Raw genomic sequence first — 21285 nt, forward strand, 5'->3', positions numbered from 1 at the left:
AATCCATCTGCTGTCTGCACACCAGATGATCATGTCCGCTGGCCCAAGGTGTAATGAAATTAATCAATCCTAGAGTGCCATAATTGTATGTTCAAAACCCAATGTTACCTCTAGTTACTAAGGAAACTGATCTCAATCTGCCTCAAAGAACCGGTAGGGATACAAAAACAGAACAAATAAAAGAACCTCACACCCAAAAAGAAAATCTTGTTGAAGAAATTTGCAGAGAGAAAGGACTCAAATACGAATGTAAAAAAAATCATCACAAAACGCAAAGCTATTCCATTATGCTGATGTCTTGCAATTGATGCCAATATATCAAATACCTGACAGGATGTTGTGTGGGTCCAATTCTGTGTTCACTTTATTTTTCTTTGCAATTACTTCCATGAGGCACTTGGAGCGGTAGTATTGCTGAGTGGCCAGCAGCCAACGCAGTGACTCAGGGAAGATCCTAGCAAAGAGAGGGGGATGTCCTTGTTAGTTAGACAGAAGACAAGACAAATAAGAAGGTCATGGTGAGGTAAATAGTTAACAGTTACCAGGATCACTTCAAAGCATTTAACTAATATGTAGTTTATAAGGGTATGTATTTGAATTAAATGGATATTGGCATGCAAATATTGAGCCAGTGCGGATTCCTACATGGAAAAACACATCATTTATGAATTGTTTCAAAAAAAATTATACCAGAGGTAGTTGATTGTCCCCTGCTATTTTTTCTGCTGTTGCGACAATCTTTGCATTTTGTCATATTGCACATGTTTCTCTCATCACAGATAATGTGCTATGCTTTGTCATATAGGAATTTTACTTGACTTCGACAGGAGCCAGTCAAAGTATATCACTTATTTTCTCTCACATATAATATTATCTTTCGTGTTATATTCCTGACTCTGCAATATATCACTATAGTCCTGCCTTTAGGTTCCCAAATTATAAGTTAAGCATGAGATGCATTGCTTCATTGTAAGTAATGCACCTCAGTGTATTGAGGTATAGGACGCCATATTTATATTTGATAAGAACAGTGCTTTAATATTAATTTTATGTTTTTGAACCCCCACTTTGCTATTCAGATAAACGTTGGGAGAATTTCAATGACTTTGTGTCCTAAGATACAATCTTTTTGGCTAGATCTTTTTTCCTGAATATGTTCTCATCAACAGTGCCGTTAGATCGGTAAACACGCGAGAATGTATTTGTTTATGTTCGACAAACAACAAAACTAATTAAAGACACCACAGATGTCATTGGTACTCAGATAACAAAATGTGATGACAATAAAATTTTAACAATGTAAGTCTGTCAAACAACAGCCGACAAAAGTATATCAGTCGCATAAACTAACTTCTTACCAATAGTAGGACAGCATAAGCAGCAGGGGACAGACGATGGCAATCTGGAGTACCTGCCAGTTCTGACAGAGATAGGCCACACCTGGAAGCAGCAACTCACCGCACAGTGTCACAAAACTTGCCACCATGGTCACAGCAAACCGCCATGATGGCAAGCATAGCTCAATCCCTGGCAGAAGGGAAAAGAAGTAGGACAATGTAGTAGATTTAACAAAGGGTGTTTTCAATGTATACAGAGGTTCACAGTGCATAGCTCCAAAACAACTATTATTTTCTACCAGATCATTCCAAGAATATTAACCCGTAATTCCTTACCTTTCTGCACCACTTATCCATAACATTACTGAGAACACCTAGTAAGATGTGAAATATGCACTTTGAGCTCCTTGCATTATATTGTCATAGCGACTGGACCGGTTCATTTCCTTCAAGATTTTTCCCCTCTCATCCGAGAATAGTTTAGCACTGAAGAAGCCCCGGCAGATATGAAATAGACGGGAAAGTAAGATTACCTAAGTGACTGAGAACTGTCATTGATATATGTACTTTGTTGCAAATGTAAAAACACACAAACCCACTTGTGGATGCACAAAGAAATTGTATAATATGAGGATATTGTAAACATTGTCAGCTGTCCCTGCAACTGTAAAACAAACACAGTAGGCTAGTTATACAGTGAATTCACTAGAAAGGGATCCTTGTGCTCACTTAACAGAATGGCACTGATTCATTCACCCTATCATTAGCATGCACACCGCACTGGCTGGCAGAAACCACAGTCAAGCCCTTTAGTTACTGCAGTGTAGGATAGGTTCACATCAAACTAAAGAAACTAGAAAACAGTAGTGCTGCTGTTCTCATACACCCCCAATCATTTGTCCTGCTTCATTCATCCATTTCTGCTACACATCAAAAAATTGTTCTAATATGTCTCTTCTGGTGCACAGGAATGTGAAATGGGTTTTCAAGGTGACAGGAGCAGCATAATACAGTGGGTGTCTGCAGCCCAGCTTCATTCGAGTGAAAAAGACCGGAATTTCAATTAGGACTTGCCCCCTTCTGAGGACATGAATAATGCTCTCTGTTCTCAGACACCATCACAGCTGGAATGACAAAGCCAATGAGAGGAGGGCAGGTGATGGGTGCTTGACCTGCAGAGTTTGAACCAGCTAAACTTAACTTTCCTTCTCGGTTTATTGCTGGGAGAAATGTGACGCCTCGCTGGTTAATCAGTGCAGTGGATGAGATTTGAATTCTCCAGTTCTCCTTGCATGTGCGTTACCACATACATTCTGAGGTGAGCATCAAGAGTGTTCATCCATGTAAAAATACAAACATGCAATTGTGAAACTACGTCTTTGCACCAGGGGGCCAGAGGTTGTAAAAATGAGAGCCCTGAGTTCCTCCGTCTTGATCCTAATCTTCAGCATTCCCACAGTGCCCTTTTGCAAACCGTACCCAATTGACACAATTCGCCAACAATTTTTTTCGCATATAAGAATTTCACAAACCATGCCACCACAAGGTCACGGTTTTGACATGCTTCAAAGAATTAAATAAATAATAAAGTAAATCAATGTAATATTTCTGAAAAAAAAAAAAAAAAAAAATCACTAATATGCCCAAATTACAACTCATTGTAAGGGGGCTTTTTTGATGCATGCTCCAAATTTTTCACGGCAAATTTATCAAGGTAGAACTTCATTCATTAATACTAACAGTCGAAGAAATTTGACCTATAAACACGACTGTAAAACACAGCGTGCATACTGAGCAATAGTGACATAAGCAACAATAGCCTCGAGCCAATTAACAATGACAATAATCCTAAAAGAGGCTTTGGCTGGTTTGCTGACTGGCTAAACAGGAACATGAATCACACCCTCTGGTACACAACACAGTTGCTTACTAGGCCTCTGTCAAGAGGTTGGCTCAGTCAAGGAGGCCCATTGTTTTTCAAGTAAAATACTGGTTGACCACTACAGAACCGCTGCCATCTCCTGTACCCACAGGGGTAAAGTTATTACCGTCTGGTCACATGAGTTCCTTCTGTACTCATGCCAGTGCTTTACCGCTTGGTCCTGCTGTTTGGGACTGTCAGTTCATTTCATGATACTGTAATTCTTTGCAGAATTGCTCTACACTTCAAAATAAAGGCTGGCTTTTGATGCTTATGTTTACACAGCAAATTTTGAACACCAAGAGGGGCTTTTCCGGGGCAGCGCAAGAAAATGATAAGATTTTAGGATAGCCATAAATAGAAATTACAAGTGAAAGATTAAGATAAATCGAAATGCCCTCAAGCTACACTAAACAAAATCAGGATCAAAAACTCTTTGCTCTGCCAATAAGAAATCAGAATTTCCTTTTTTATTGTACTAATTGGAGACATGAGATATTAGGCTAGACATCAACCTCATATTGATAGGAATTGTGTGGAGGCTATTGACTATGAATGAAGCCATAGATATTGATTTGTATTTCTACTGAAACTGCGATAAGTAGCCCAAAATATCCACAAGCACAAACAAAGCTGAAAAATAAATAAATGAATAAATAAACAAACCTGCCTTTTCAAAAGACTTACTGGTTGGCATAGAAAGTAAAATGTTCAAGATAAAGTAAGGAGTGCATGCAGGCACAGCATTGCACATGTGGCATGACATTGCAGTAGCATCATAATAAGTAGAGAATTCACTGCAAATAAAAAAAGGCACCAGTGGAAATAAATACGTTCATATCTATATCTCTCTCTATATATATATCTATAAATAGATATACATATACACACATAGACATACATACATTCACACACATATATACACAATTATATATATATATATATATATATACACACACACACATATATATATATATACATATAAATATACATACCTACATACATACATACATACATACATACATATATATATGTAAAATGCAATTGAGAAAATCTAAGTAACACACCAAAATTCGAGACTTGGGAATAAATAGACAAACTTGCTACGTTGGGTTTGGGATAGTTCTGATCAATGGCTAGTGGCTCCAAACTGACTCTGCCCCCCAGATCGCAGATGATATGATCTTCCATAAACCTCAGGGCCGGCTGTTAAAAAATAAAATAAAATCCCTAATGGGGGTGTAACTCATTTTTGCCGACTAGCTATGTCAGTGCATACACCAGTAGCGCTGAGGGACCATTGCTTCACTTAATATATTTTACCTGAAATTAGAAATGCTTTTGTTGCTACAAAGTAGCTACAAAACTGCAACATCTAACTAAGCGAATGGTAAAACTTAGTGAAACATACAACAATTATGAAAGAGCAAAGGCTCTTCCAAAGCACCTTTAAAAAAAGCCTCACTAAACTCTAAAAGGGGAAAATTTGAAAGGAATCGGGACTATACTAAAAGTTAGCACAGAGTTGAACAGCCTTGGTCACAGTTTATTTATTTTAATAATTTTATAAACGTACAGGGTAGAAAAGTTTTAAGCAAAGACGAAATTCAGTACTATTTCGAATGGTAAGGGGATACAATTTAAGTGAGAAATACAGATCTAATAGCATGACAAAAAGATTTAACAACAAGGTATATTCTGCTCTACTTATTATTAGTCAGATTTTTATGTGGGTAAACGCCTATCTAGGAGTTGGATTTTTTAACCTTGGCCCATAGCAGTGGAATAAAGCAGATGTAGTCTGCAGCTTATGTCTGCTAGTAAGAGGAAAGAAGATTGCTGAGCAAGAAAACTGGGAGGACAAGAGAACTTTAACCCTTCTAAAAGAGAAATGTGTGAACTTTAACCCATTTATCACAGATTGAGCAGATTGTGGAGACAAGTGAGAACAGGTCAACCTCTATGTCAAAGAAAATAGTCTCCTTTGTCTGAAAACCTTTGCACCACGTACAGTCTACAAGCTGGGTACAACTAACTCACCATATGTCAATACCCTTTTCAAACCATTTTAAGACCTAGCAAAGTATAGTTGAAATGGTTTAAGTGTGATTTACAAAAGAAAGCTTTGTATAATCTGGGGAAATAAACTCCTTAAATTTGACTGCACTGACATTCATGAGAATTCTATGCACCAACTATTGGATCTTCACTAATGAGGAAAAGAAGCAGATAAGACAAGGCATATCTTGCCTACACATGCCCCCTCCACAACGTGCAGAGATTAATAACTGTAGCAGAGGAGGGCACAGTTGAGAGAGCCTCTCATTAAAAGCAGACAGAGCATTGATTATTGTATGATGCTTTCACAGACAGCAAAGATGCACACGCGTCTACTGTTTAATTCTATCACTTGTGATGCAATACTGATCAATCTCACTTTTTCACACTGAATTCACCATGGAAAGCATTCAAGTCAAATGACTGAAAAGCTACTCATTCTTCTAAAACCATGACTGATCCAATCCTGTGACAAAACCTGCTGCCTGGCTGTCACTTCCCTGTAGTTCCCTGTCTGTCTCAAACTGTGAGTCCCAAAACAAGGCCGCAGTCACATATTCAGCCGTCACATGTACAGACATGCAACCTCTGACTCAGCATGCCATGAGTAGCGGGCAAGCACTTTTGTTATTACACATTTACATGGGACATAGAACCATCACAGTAGAAACCATGTCTTTTAACAATTTGCTTCGGGGGAAATTAATGTGCAAAATGAAAAACCAAAATGTCAAACGAACACCCACATGGGGAGAAAAAAAGATTCCTCCTCCAGTCAGAATAAACTTGTGACATAAACAAAGAGAACTCTGACTTTGAACTGGACTTGAAAGAGGGAAAAAAAAAAAAAACTTTTGGAGAGAAACCACAGCGAGGATCCTGGCCCACTGCCGCAGAATACTATCCAGTCTTTTTGAGCCTATCACAAAATTCTCACACAGATACTCAGTGCTAGCATGACTCAGCTCGTGGATCAGCGGAGTGTCGAGTTGTATGTGACGATGCAGGAGAGTCGGAAGTGTGTATACGATGAATATGCATTGCTTAGAACTGCAATGCTCAGCCATGGAGAAACAATGATCATCACCTAGCCTGCTGGGGAATTCGGCATTTAAAACTGAAATATAAATAGCAATACTTTGTCAGATGACTTTACACTGCTATAGATAGTTATTTTCCTTTTTGGTTCAGAGACAACATACTTTGTCAATGCAACAGTTTAGACAAGATTACAGCAAATGTCTAGGGCACAGAGGACATGAAGTCCTATCCTGTTGCCTCTTATTGTACCATTCCAAATCGATCGTAAATAATCGCTGTTTTTCTCCAGTTTCCACATTCCTCTTTATGTTCATTTCCTCATCCTTCTAGCTGCTCATTCGTTCTCACACTCACTGCTTCCTGTTACATTCCATTTACTTTTTCCCCCCTTAATTTCTGCCTCTGTATGTGGCAGTTATCGTCAGGAGCTCTATAAGTGTCACTTCATATCAGCCATGTTGGACCCTGCTGCGGGCCTAAGTCCGACAGGCCATTCTGGCGGAACAGATAATAGCTGTGTGCAAATTGCTCTGCACCCTTGAAAAAGGGCTGACCCATTTCCACACACCTCAGTGGGTTAATGTACATGGGGTGAGGTTCTGCTGTCCAATTACCGCATTACCCAATTTAAAGATTTATGAAATTGTCCAAAAACGAACAGAAATTTCTTACTTCATAGTTAAAAATAAAGTGAGGATAAGGTGAGAATTATTGGATGTGGATAAATGAGCAGGACTGGTGGATTGACTGTACTGCAAATCTAACTGATGCCAGAAATCAAACAAAGAAAGTCTCAAAAGAAAGCTATCTGTTTTGATATTCAACATATCTTTGTCTTTTCCTTTCGGCTTTTCCCTTCAGGGGTTGCCACAGCATATCAACCTCCTCCATCGAACCATATTCTCTTTATCCTTTTCTCTCACACAAACTAACTTCATGCCCTCTTTCAATATGTCCATGAAACTTCTCTTTGGTCTTCCTTTAAACCTCCTGTCTGGCATTTCCAATACCAGCATCCTTCTACAAATATATTCACATTCTCCTATGTACATGACCAAACCATATCAGTCTGGCTTCTCTGGCCTTATCTCTGAAACGTCTAATCCAAGCTGACCCTCTGTTCGATTCATTCCTGATCCTATCCATCCTTATCACTTCCAAAGAGAACCTAAACATCTTCATCTCTGGAGTTCTGCTTCCTGTCTTTTCTTCAAGGCCACTGTCTCCAAACAATACAGCACTGCAGGCCTCACAACTGTCTTGTACACCTTTCCTTTCAATCTGGCTGATAGTCATCTTTCACATTTTACCCCTAACACTTTTCTCCCCATTCCAACTTTCTAAAACTCATTTTTTTTTACTTTCCATACTTTTCAATTTTTTTACTTTCTATACTCTCCATTGCTCTGGACTCTTGACCCTAAGTACTTAAAATCCTCCACCTTCTTTATCTCCACTCTCTGTAACCTCGTTGTTCCACTTGGGTCCCTCTCATTCACACAAAAATATTCTATCTTGCTGTGACTAACCATCATCCCTCTCCTTTCCAGAGCATACTCCCACCTCTCTAGCTTTTCCCAACCTGCTCGCTGCTCTCACTAAAGATCACAATGTTATCTGCAAACATCATGACCTATGGAGATTCTTGTCTAACCTCATCTGTCAGCCTGTCCATCACCACTGCAAACAAGAAGGGGCTCTGAGCTGATCCCTGATGAAGTCCCAACTCCACATTGAACTTCTCTGTCACACCACTGTCTCACATCTTGCATGCATGTCGTGCACCAGTCTAACATACTTCTGTCTCTCAAGCTTCCTCATACAATATCATAGTTCATCTCTTGGCACCCTATTGTATGCTTTTTTTAGGTCTACAAACGCATAATGCAGCTCTCTCTGACCTTCTATGTACTTCTTAAAGCATATACTGCATCTGTAGTACCCTTTCTAGGCATGAAACATACTGCTGCTCACAAATGCTGACTTCTGCTCTCAGTCTAGTTTCCACTACTCTTTCCCATAATTTCATTGTATGGCTCATCAACTTTTTCTCTTTATAGTTGCCACAATTCTACACATCTACCTAAAATGGGCACCATCACATCCATTCCTCAGGAATCTTCTCACTCTCTAAGATCCTGTTCAATAATCTAGCCAGAAACTTTGTCTCTCCTTTACACTTCCGTGCCTCCAGTGATATATTATCAGGACCAACTCCCTTTCCCCTTTAATGCCCTACTCACTTCAACTTTACTGATCTCTGCTTCTTTGTGGTCCACAGTAGTCACCTCTTCTACCCTTCCCTCACATTCACTCCGATCATTATGAAGTGCTTCGAGAGAGTGGTGCTGATCCACATTCAGAAAGACATCCCGGAAATCCCAGACCCCCTGCAATTTGCATACCAGCCTAACAGGTCGACCTCAGATTCCATAGCCGCCACCCTCCACTACCTCCACTTGTACAGGGAAAAATGTTTCTACTCTGTACATGTGACAATAAACGCTTTGACTCTTGAATATCACTCAACCTGCTGCACATCCTTTCCATCTCTATCGCTCTGTATTGCCAACAATATAAATCATTCTCCGCCTCCCTACTGTCCAACCTAGCATACAAGTCATCCACACCCTTTGTTTGGCCTTGGCCACGTCTACCTTTACCTTGTGTTGCATCTCCCCCAACTCTTGTCTGCTCTCTTCAGTCCCCTCAGTGTCCCACTTCTTTGCTAACAGCTTTCTCAGTATATACTCCTTCAATTCCTCATTCCACCACCAGGTCTCCTTATCTACTTTCTTATAAGTTACCCTATATTCCTGCCTTTTCAGGAAAAAAGTATTCACTACCGCCATTTCCATACTTTTTGCAAAGTCTACCACCATCTGTCTCTCTGTGTTCCTAACCTGGATATCAAGCTTGCACATCACTTCTTCATCACCTCTATTGCCTGCACCAACTTGTCCACTGAAGTCTGCACCAATTACCACTCTCTCACCTCTGGGGATATTCATCATTTCATCTACCTAACTCACTCCAGAAATTCTCATTCTCCTCCAACTCACATCCCACCTGTGGGACACAGCCATTATAACGTTGAGCATCACACCTTCAATTTCCAGTTTGAGAGTCATAAGTCTATCTGACACTTGTTTCACCTCCAGAACATCCCTAGCAAAGTCCTCATTTGAGATAACCTATTTCTCTTCAATACCATGATAGTACCACTTAAAACCTACTCCTAAGCTTCTAACCTTGCTACCTTTCCTGCTATTCTCCTTGACACACAGTATATCCACTTTCCTACTCTGCATCATGTCAACCAACTCCCTAGCTTTTCCTGTCACCATCCCAATATTTAGAGTCCCTACTCTCAGTCCCAGACTCTTGCCCTTCTTCTTCTCTCTCTGCATCCGAAAACGCCTTCCTCCTCTCCTTCGACCTTTGACCCAAATATAGACATGTCATATTAGTGACAGATTGTCACGACCAGTTTGTACTCAGATGCATTAAATGCTTCACACAGAATACCTCAAAGTAGAGGCATTGATTTTTGCCGGTAATGTGTTATTGAATGACAGTGTTCCTACTTTCGGGCCAGTGGTGGAGTTTTGTCAATAACAAAGCCGCTGCAGGGTAAATATCATGTGACCGAGGACATGTGATCCGAAATATGGGCAGCAGTATGGAAACAGAAAACTTATACAGATTTGCAAACCTCAAACAAACGTAGGTCTAAGAGGAAATATATGCTTGTTAAATGGCAGATTCATAGCATTAGTGGATTTTCAGTCATGCATTTTGTTTGAATCAGTTGATCAGTTTTCCTTTTTGTTCAATGTCTGTTGACAAAGGCAACAATACTACAATCCATCTGAGAATGCTTATTTTTCCTGTTTTGTCAGATTGGAAAGTATTCCCCTCATTTAAATGATGGATCTCTCTCTGTATCTCTGACACACACACACACACACACACACACACACACACACACACACACACACACACACACACACACACACACACACACACACACACACACACACACACACACACACACTGCAGTATTACCTTTTACTGCCATTATGTGGCTGGTACACCAGGGTTCACTAGATCAATGACTCATTCAAATGTATAAAATAATCAAGCGTGTGCTGCTCAATGATGTGTTGATGGATATAATCAAAGGAAGGACAGACTAATTCAATTCACCTCTACTGAAAAGAGGTTTTTCTGGAGTTGGGGCTGATCCAAGGTCATATGGCATTCGGACCAAAGAGACCACCTCCTCTCAAGGATCTTTGTGCTGTTGTTTAGATTCACAACAGAGTCCAGTGTTCATGTGAACACGAATGAAGCTCACAAAAGACAATAAACCCGTGGTTGATTTAACTGAACAAGTCAGGTGGGAACATACCAGTTACTTAAATTATAGATTTCTTCCTGGAAAAAAAAGATATGTCAAGAAAAAAAGATATGTTTGCTGTTGAAAGTAGGTGTTCTGGCACTTGATGCATAATGCTGACCTTACACATGATAAGGTTAGTAAACAAGATTTACAAGTGTTACCTCTGGAAGAATCTCATGCCAACTTATAGTATGCACCACTATTTACCTACCTAGACTATTTAGTTGTAATTTTCCAAATTTGGAAGATCTTGGCCATGGGGGGAAAAAATTGCTCCTTTGAGTCAAAGAATTTGTGAACAGGGAGGAGAATGAGGAAACCCTAAGGTTGGATTTTAGTAGTAGAGTTAAAAAGAAGTGCTTTAGAGTTGCAACTACACAAAGAACAATGAGGATTAGCAAAAAAAAAAGAACAAAAAAAAAAAAAAACACAAAGGCTTTCCTTGACATTCATTTAGACTCGAATGACACAGGTGTAGTGCATTTGGAATGCCTCTGCTACGTAAAAAAAAAACACCTTTTCCCTCTTCATCTATCAAAGTAGTCATTTAAAAGATATGTCAATTTAATGTTAGTATGTTGAGATTAGGTCATTTTAAATCATACCAAGTTACCTCAAAATTTGCAAAACGTAGTCTTAAAAAATGGACAGTTTTTTTCCTGATCATCTAACTGTGTTTCTAGTGTGTTCAACGGAGCCATAGTGTTTCCAAAACCAAAAGTACTGTTGTGTTTTATATATAGGCTCCTCAAGTAAAGGTCTGTATATTGGCAGATCTCCGCCTTATACAAAGCCCTTTCCATTCAAGAATATTACAGCACTGTTATGCCTCTGTCTGAAATGCTAAAAGGTATAATGGAGGAACAGACTGTTTCAACTCCAAGCAAGCAGGCAATGACGGCAACGTATCACCATCTATGGAAGAGTCAGACAGAATTGCATGAAACTCACTGAAATGACTCACTATTCAATTGCTTTGTAAGGGGAAGTTGCGACTGTGTGCTTTCACAAAGCTTACATCTCAGGAAGGGCTCATGTTTGCACCAAAGTCATGCATACCGCCATATATTGGTTGAGTGAATGCAGACAAATATTAGCTATATGGGTAGAGCTTCTGATAAAATGTCAGAGGAAGATGTCATTGAGCATTTATATGCTTTAAGAGCGTATTCCAAAATATTCTATCAAAGCAAAGTCAAGTTTTTTTGTTACATTTTTGTTACATTTTTGGTTGGTCTTAGTCTATTTTAACATTTACATGTATGTAAACAAAAGCATGGAACTCAAACATACTGAATAATAAACCAGGCTGACTTTTGGAAAGAAAGAAGCTTTTTAAAACCAAAAAGTATCCCAATCCAGCCCATACTCTCCATTATTTTCTGTTTGCCTTTTTGTTAGCAATATGCATAAACACACGCACACACACACACGCACACGCACACACAAACACACACACACATACACACACACACACACACACACTGGATGACTTTCTTTACAGTAATTCATTTAAGAAGATGGAAATATCATCCTCATGATATTTCCAACATTAATGAAAGAACTCATGATATCAAAGACTGACCTATGTGGTGATCCCAATGAATGAGTTTTGGTAAAACTATCATTACCACTCAAATATATAGTATTTAACTTTTCATTAAACAAGTTACGATTCAGCAAAAAATGAGGTTTTTTTTTAGTAAATGAGAAAATGTTTTGAGCTAGTATGCATCATGTGGCAGTGATATTTTATAATTTGGCTATTTCATTAATTTGGCCTTAGAGGCAGGCAGGATTTCCTGGAGCTCGGAAAAAATGTAGGTCCTCATGCATGTATCTATATGCGCATAGTAAGGATTATCATAGAGAGATGCAAGATTTATGTTTTATTTTTGTGAGAGATTGAAGGCACACCCTGTAGAAAATATCAATAACAAAAAATATAAAAATAAAAACAGTGATATTGAGCACAGGAACACTTACTGAGAACATAGAGCGACAGGATGATTCCTGCCAGGCAAAAACCTTCAAAGAAGCGCAGAGTGCTGAACATCTGGACATTGATGGAGAAGGCCACGGTGATTCCAAATATCAGCATTAACAGCACGGATATGATCAGCACAGGTAGACGGCCAAACCTATAAAACATTAGCCACGTGTAATAGTTGTTGTCTGTCGTGTTTATTTAAATGTAGACAATCCTATAATCCCGGATTTTAAAAATGTCAGTCGAATCTTACCAGTCTGAAAGGGTTCCCAACACCAAGAATCCTACAATGGATCCCACCAAAAATGAGAACTTTGCTATGTGGACTTTCCATGCTGAATCACACACCAAACTCCACTGTAGAAAACAAATAAACAGGCATTAATTTCAGGAATTTTAATGCAGAGATAACTTTTTTTTTTTTTTTTTTACTATTGTTGTCCATATACTTTTTATGTATGATAGATTTGTTTTCTCAATATGTGTCATATGTGTCATTTTGCACTCTGTGAAAGGTGAGCATTTCCTTTGGAACAGCTGCCTATTGCAGCTGCAAAGGACAATGATGAGAACAGTGAGAGTGAACCAAAACACCCAGGCTGTGGGTTGTGATCTGAAAACAATGAGCAAAAGGATGCTGAACTGTTCTGTTGAGCTGAGAGCTATGAAACATGATCAACGAAGTGGTCCAAATGTTGTGAAAAATACACAAAGCTAACTACGTATGCATGTGATTTCCAATAGCACGAAACCAAACAGATATTATTTTTCCACTGTAACAAGGATTAAAGACAAAAGTCTTTACTTATTAATTTAATTTTCATCTTGAGAATCCCTGTTGTTTTGAGACGCTGCCTCCACTTAAGTGAGAGAGATATGATGAAAAGGATGCACACTCAGAGTCAAAAGCAAGCAGTGACAAATATGCACTGTGCAAGCAATGATTCCAGTGACATACTTAAAATCCAGGTGAGCAGTAGCACCTACCTGTTGGTTAATATTATGACCCATGCACTGTATCTCTGATTTAAATGAATTTAGTTTCATAGTTGTTTAAATTCTAAAAGAACAAAACTACCTTATATTTAGTAGAGTAAATACGTCTTATAGGCATCATATTTTGCTCGCCTAATGGTATTCACAGAAGTAGCCAGGTGTGGTGGCAAGAACATGTAGAATTGATAGACCGAATAACTGACGGCCCTTTTTTAGATAATCGTCGCTGGCTGAACCCAAATCGCCCTGCAGACAAACACTATTTGCGATGTGAAATTAGAAATGTAGATTATTTGCTTATATTCAAACCAAGGATATATGGATATTTCCAGCTAAATACTTCAGTTTGAATTAAAAGTAGCTCCACTTTTTCAATGTATGATTGGTTCTTAGGTTTTCTTCTTGGAGGGGCTGTAACCTATTATAACCTCTACCACAGTGACCTGTTCAGAATGGAACGCTCCAGGATTACCCCGAGCCACCCAGCCATCACATGATCCAGGAATGCCACTCATTCATGGTTTCAGTATCGATGTCAGCAGAGTACAAGACATAGTGTGGCCTAGCAAGTTCCTGTTACACGGCAACTTCTCTACCAAGGATATTTAACAACTTAAATGTCTGTGACAACCTGTCTTGTTAACTAAAAGAAAGAGTGTGGTTTAACAATATTGTGAAAAAAAAAAAAAAAAAGAGTAAATCGATGCATTTGTGGATTTGGTGGCTACGCTGAACTGACAAGACCAACATCATCAATATCCTAAAAGAAAACAAATAGTCTCAATACTCAAATGTTGAGCACTTTTGAAATAATGTATTACTAAATGCGCAAAACACACTATGTTTTGATTGTTCACATATCACTGATGTGATTTAGCTGAAATATTTAAAAGCTTCAGCCAAACCTGATGCATTATTAACCAAGTCAAGTGATGGAACACACATGCGAAAATGGGAAATACACACCGCTAATAGCACAAGGTAAAATATGGATATACTCTCAGTTTGAGCAGAGCAGAAAAATCCCTACACTGTTATTCAGTCTAGGTCACATAATTTCTGTGGTCGCCTCTATACCGTCTTCTGTCAGTTGGTGCCTTTCAATTGTTTTGCTTAATTGAGAGCAATGAAAGGAAGCCAGTGTGCAGACAGATTCCTGGGGTAGAATCAAGGATTTCTGCTGTATGCGCTAAAATAACTGGGCAACAATGATCAGTCAACAATGCCATGTCTCATTAGCTCAGATTAAGATACTCAAAATTACAGCTGCACATTTCTGCACTCATTGAACTACAGGCTGGTGGGTGGGGAGGTTCAGTTGAAGAAGGGTGCGAACAAGGAGGAGAGAGCAAAAAAAGAATACAGAATGAAGGAAAATGTGGGGAGAAACAATATAACACTCAGGGGTAGAACATGCAGAAATGTGCGAGGAAAGAATAAGAAAGAGGGATGGAGATGCTAAAAAGCAGTTGTGAGGAGAAAGCCGAGTACACGCAGAAAGACTGCTGCATAGTTACTGCCTAGCAACAGACCACGACTGTGGTTATCAGACTCTTTCTGCATCCAAGCGCAAGTTTTAGCACCACTGCCTCACCCATGGGATGAAATCCTATAGTGTTGTAGGCGTAGGTGAGGATAAAACAAAAAGAGATATGGTATTAAAAGCACATAAGTGAGAGCGAAAGCATGAAGATATGCTACTCTCACAGCCTCACCACTACAGGTTTGGAGTTCTAAAGTACGGAGGGAAATTTACTCAGATATCTGACACTGCTGATTTTGCCCGAGATGCTGACTAAATTATATTGGTTCGTGATAGTCACAATACAGCATATAAAAATGCCTATATGAATGCTTACATTTTTTGACAAGATAGGTGAGAGCAGTTGTGTTTCCAGAGACCAGAAGTTATCTATTTCTATTATTTGGCAGTTAACAGTGCGAATTTATCACAAAGAGATATGATGTCCATCATTAACCGACAAAGGCTCCTCCATATTCAAATACATGGCACTGTACATGTAAAACTAAATGGTTATCCCTCCCTGTTGCAAAACAGCACTTATCAGAAACAAGCTCAGAACACACATGTTTGCTGCAAACACTAAGAACCAAAACAGAGTTTTATCTTTTGCTCACACCAGTGTCTTTCCTCCAAGCTGACACTATAAGAGGCGGCCATTGTGTGGTGCATGGGTATCTGCACTGGGGTCACTGCTTGCCGACAGCTGACTGGTTCAAATTGTCCCAGACTGATCTGGAGTCTGTTGAAGGAGCCTACCAGCTGGGTAAACAGAAAGAAGGGACACAGTGCAGAGAGGCCAGCATGGGTGTTCATCTTGAGTATCATCTTTCAGAGCTATGGGTGTACGATCTCCGGCACAGTTTGGGAGCAACCCGTCAGTGCGCGTTTAACATATCTTGTTATCTGCTTTAACCATACTCTGACCTGCAGTCTGCCTGACCCAAACTTTCACGGTGGATTTCTGGAGCGATTAATCTCTCTCTTTGAAGAGGTATTCAGGCAACTATTTCAGGTCACGGTTACAGTTTCCACCTTCTGTGAGTGAGAACTGAGAGGGGTAGGTTGCAGAGAGACTTTGTCTGTCTCTGAGTAATGATCCATTGTCATTTTTAAGGCCCAGTCCAATTAAGACAGACCCTAAGGACCGCTTTGCCTCTATAAGAGTGGGTCTCTACATTAACCACTTTGTTCCACCACCTCCTACAAAGTCCTAGTCTTGATTCTCCGAGATTGAGGAGTGAACAAAGATAGCGCCGCCGCTATTGCTTCTGCATGTAAAGTGTGGAAATCAAGCAAAATATATCTTTTTACCCACATGAATTCTTGTCAAAATCTTCCTATCCTTGTATCACTTGATTTTCTTCTGAACTAAAGGGGAGCTTCAGGGGAAGAAAATCAAGTCCAGTTGCTATGATAAGAGGATTTTAACAAGATCTGGATGACTGAGAACCTCCACAGACATTTTAACCACATGATTAAAGACCCGTAAACTTTGTCATACAACCAGTTTCGGTGGTGAGTCGCAGTAAGCTTAGCTTTGTCATGTGAAGCTATATCTCTATAATCCAAATAGTCATCCCTTCTTCCTCTAATATCACATCCTTTTTTCTGTGAGTTGGAACGGATGAGGTGGCTTGCAAAAATGAGAAGCAGGTTGTCAATAGAAACGGGATGGATGACCACAGAGGGAAACCTTTGAGTACCACAATTATCTTTCCAGTATGCTCTTTTTCCTGCACACCACCTGAATCAATTGGTCCTAATGGCGACCTTGTCCGAAAGTAGCCCAAGTCAAGAAACGTGAGCACAGTTAGGCACTTTCTCTAACTGTTCAGGCCACTCACTAATGAAGTGATGGCAGTGTCAACATGACATTCTTAGTATGTGTGTAAAGACAACACAAACATAGTTATCCACAAGTTAACCCAGCAAAGGAGGGAAGCTGCATTGTTTTCGCCTACTTATCCAACAGGTCCAGTAAAAAAAAAATGTCCTGAACTCATGAGCATAGGGAAATTTTTCAGATTACGTTATGTGGGTCCACCCTATTAATGTTCCTTCTAGGATGATTTGATATTCAGCTGCAGCTTATGAGTATTTTGCACCGTACCGTATAAGTCTTTCAGCCTCGTCTCCACGCGTGCATTCCTGATATCATACTTAAAATATCCTAATATCATCCTACTGACCTCTTGGCCAGGTCACCCTTGCGAAAGAGATCCTGATCACAATATTTATTTTTTTACGCGGTTAAATACAAGGTTGATTTAAAGAAAAAAAAAATTAGCTTGGTTTCAGTAGGACAACGTAAGATAAAATGTCTGAATCAATTAAGTAGTACAAAGGCTACAAAGCTTGGCTTTAGATTAAACCTGCCCTGATAAGTGTCCTGATAAATCTGAGTATGACCACAAAGCTTTTCAGAAATGTCTGCATGATTAAGGGTGTGAGGTGATCAGTATGCGTATATACAACATCAGGTGCTTCTTCAAGGCATGACCGAGAGTTGCACTTTAATCTATATTGATTCACGTGTCGAATATTGACAATTTAATTATATTGCCTTGTCAATAATAGTGAAGTTTACAAAGAATGGCCTGTGAGTGCTTTGTGGGGTTAATCTTATTTAAAAAAAAAAAAAAAAAAAAAACAGGACCCTGAGCAGAGGATCATATGGGAATGAACATCCTTCGGTTGGCAATGTGTGGTCTGGCTAAGTCTCCTCGGCCTGGCCTTTCAATAAAAAAAATATAAAATCAGTACAGAGACGCACCAGGAGGCAACACTTTGCAAGAAAGTGTGCTGGAGAAGGCCAAACAGAATGTGGCATGAAGTTAAAGCCGGTGATATCTCGGCAGATGTCATTTGCATCATTCGAGATGGTGCAATAATGACCTTTACTCCAAATCAAAGGCTCCGTGTCTATTATGTCAATGAAGACAACCGGCAAATTCCACCAGCCCGGGCAATGGTAGCACCTCTCTGTCGTGGGTCACAGTTTGTCAGCTTTGCGTGGACTCACATGCATGCATGCAGGCATGCATGCTCATCTCGCAGTACTTTTAATGCCCTGTTGTAAATCAAACGTCTCGCTGAACACCCACGGAACAAAACTGACTCAGTATCGGATGGCCCCAAAGGATAAGAATAAGATCTGTACGAATGACATGTTTTTTTTTTTTGTTTTGTTGTCAATTCGCAGCCGATCAAGAGTTCGAAAACCGGCTCATCGGTGTTCGTTCCCGCTAAAGCACCGGGTACAAAGATTATGCACATCCTCAAAAAAAAAAAAAAAAAGACAGCTTACCTTAGTAACGACATTCTGCACAAGTCCTGTGTGCAGCTCGAACGTCCACTCGTGGCACCTGCACTGCGCGTTGTTCGGGCTACTGTAACTTCCACTGGCATTAACATACGCCGGCAGCCCACTCGTATTATTTGGACTCAGTGACAAAGAGGAATGATTCGATGTGAAATTTGTCAGGTTCGCCCAAGGCTGGATACATGTGCTGTTTGGCTGAGCGAGGAGGAAATGATCGGAATACTGACTGAATCCAATAAATAACGCCGGGATCAATGTCAACAAGAGCTGCTGCTTCTGATACTTCCCGAATCCCCCGAGAAATGGCAGCACTGAATAATCGAAGCGTGTCAACAGCTTCGACAGCGTGGTTTCAGAAGACAGGTAGCCGTTCTCCGGTTGATGGTCCTCCGATTCGAGCTGCACCTCGGCCATCGCGGTTCCGCCGATAGATGCCTTCGTTGTGCGGATAAGGAGGGGTTGCCGTCGAGTCCTCAATGCGTCAACGCCGTGTGCAGTCACTCGGCCGAGCGAACGCAAGACGCGCCTCGTTACTATCACGAAGCACTTTCCTCCCCCCCACCCCCCAACCACCGCCACGTCCGTCCGTGGGATCAGCACCGACAAATAAAAATAGATTTTTTTTTTTTTTTACTGTACTTCACTGTGTTTTCCGTCTTCCACTTCACGTGTCACTGCCGGTAAAGCCTTGACGGCGGAGCCCCAGGAAGTGTTTCCTAAGGAAGTAACTCACCTGGCCGCCTGGCTGCTTCCCCTCATAGACGGCATTCAGCACTACAGTATTTATAGTGTTTATGTTTTATGTTTTTGTTATTACTATCATTGTTGTTATTTGTCTATTTATCTATTCGTTTATTTTCATTTATTTTATTTCTTAATTATTTTTTATATGATGACAACAACGTTGATTTTGCCAATCTTGACACACGAGTAACTTTCATTGTATCATGAATCCTTGATTTTTATTTTATTTTATTTTTTTTTCCAGAGAAAGCATAATAGTAACCATATTTATGAAATCCTTTTAAACAAAACAAAAAGATAGAATTTTGCAAATTTTGTATGGGTGCATTTGGATTTATGGATAGTGTTGTAACTTTAAGAATCTTAATGGATTTTTAAAATTGATATAAAAAATATTCTAGTAATCTGGGGTAACTTTTTCAGATCTGCTTACATGTCTGTACATTTATCAAAAATTCTTAATGATTACAGTATTATTTTGATTGCGGTCAACACTATGTTATAATAACAACCATAATTACAGGATATGTATGAATATATTGTATAAACTGTCTCCATTCCTCTTCACCCTCTTCACCTCCGATTTCCGGTACAACTTTGGGTCCTGCCAACTCTAGAACTTCTAGTTCTGTTGAGTGGAGCAACTAGAACCACCTCCTACTCAACATCTCCAAGACCAAGGAGGTGGTTGTGGACTTCCAGAAGAATCAGAGGAGACAGGTACCAATCACCATCCAGGGTGAAGAGGTGGTGACTGGTCCCACAACACTGATGCATTCTACAGGAAGGGTCGGAGCAGGATGTTCTTTCTGAGGTCATTTGGCGTCTGTGGCGGGCTCCTCGAGACCTTCTATCAGTCTATGGTTGCCAGCACACTCTTCCTTGGTATGGTGTGCTGGTGGGGCGGTGCCAGGACTGGTGAGGTCAATAGGCTCAAAAGTTAGTGAGGAAACCCCACTCAGATCATTCAAATCCTTGTACTTTTTAAGACCTTAAAACACTTTATAGTTTTATTTGTATTTCTTATTCTCCCTCCTTCCTACTATTATTTATTATTGCTATGTTTTACTTGAAACTCTGGCACAACAATTTCCTTCGGGATAAATAAAGTTGTTCTTATTCTTATTCTTATTCAGTGGTGGGACTCAACCTGGACCATCTTCAATCAGTGGCAGTGGGGAGGGTGAAGGACGAACTGGGAGCTATCCTGGACAATCCTTCCCACTCCCTGCACGATAAGCTATGGCTGATGGGCAGCTCCTTCAGTGAACGGTTCATCCCGCCCCGGTGCAGAGCCGAACACTTCAGACGCTCCTTTGTGCCCACGGCCATCAGACTGCACAACAGCAGTCTGGACAGCACACAACTCTGACCGGCCTGAGGTGCATCTGAGCTGCTTCCACAATCTCACTACCACACCCATTCACATGTCATGCCCTAACTTGCTGTTTCTTATCCTTGTTGGTCCCAGCCTCCACACATCCTGCCTATTTTTGTTTATTTATTTTATTCTTATCATTGCTATTGTCACTCTATTTGTCTTGTCATTTAGTTCTGGTTGTGTATTTTTCACCTTTACTGTTCCTTTATGTTGTCCATTATTATCCCTGATGTTGTTGCTGTTGTTGTCTATTTATTCGTGGGTGTCTTGCTATCCTCTGTCTTCCGTCTCTCTATTTCTATTCATAGTCATATATATTTTACCTTTTTATTTTTTGACTTTATAACTGTTACGCTGCTGTGACAAAGGAATCAATAGTTTATGTTATTTTTTCTTATCTATACATAATCCTAAGGCCAAATGCTAAAGGACTCAACATTGCTGTAAGCTACAATTCCCACTCACTGTTTCAGCATTATGCTGTCACACATGAATAACCCACATTATTGAAACTGAATTTAATTTTCAATTTCCTCTGTTGATACTTGTTTCTACTCTGCAATGT

General features: G+C 39.9%; 1 protein-coding gene across 1 annotated transcript in view; it reads right to left on the reverse strand.

Annotated features, from left to right (window-relative positions):
* Nucleotides 1–19105, reverse strand: part of LOC147218891 (solute carrier family 22 member 23-like) — a 33496-nt gene extending 14391 nt beyond the window's left edge. The window contains exons 1-5 of the mRNA XM_086172029.1: nucleotides 18581–19105; nucleotides 13006–13109; nucleotides 12749–12903; nucleotides 1359–1527; nucleotides 327–454 (exon numbers count right to left, since the gene is read on the reverse strand). Coding sequence (XP_086028155.1) covers nucleotides 327–454; nucleotides 1359–1527; nucleotides 12749–12903; nucleotides 13006–13109; nucleotides 18581–19009 — 985 coding nt within the window. The 5' untranslated portion in view covers nucleotides 19010–19105. The remainder of the gene's footprint in view (nucleotides 1–326; nucleotides 455–1358; nucleotides 1528–12748; nucleotides 12904–13005; nucleotides 13110–18580) is intronic.
* Nucleotides 19106–21285: the final 2180 nt, after the last annotated feature.

Source organism: Fistularia commersonii, chromosome 25 (assembly GCF_037954325.1).
Source record: "Fistularia commersonii isolate RoL2024-O1a breed Wild chromosome 25, RoL_Fcom_v1.0, whole genome shotgun sequence".
NCBI lineage: Eukaryota > Metazoa > Chordata > Actinopteri > Syngnathiformes > Fistulariidae > Fistularia > Fistularia commersonii.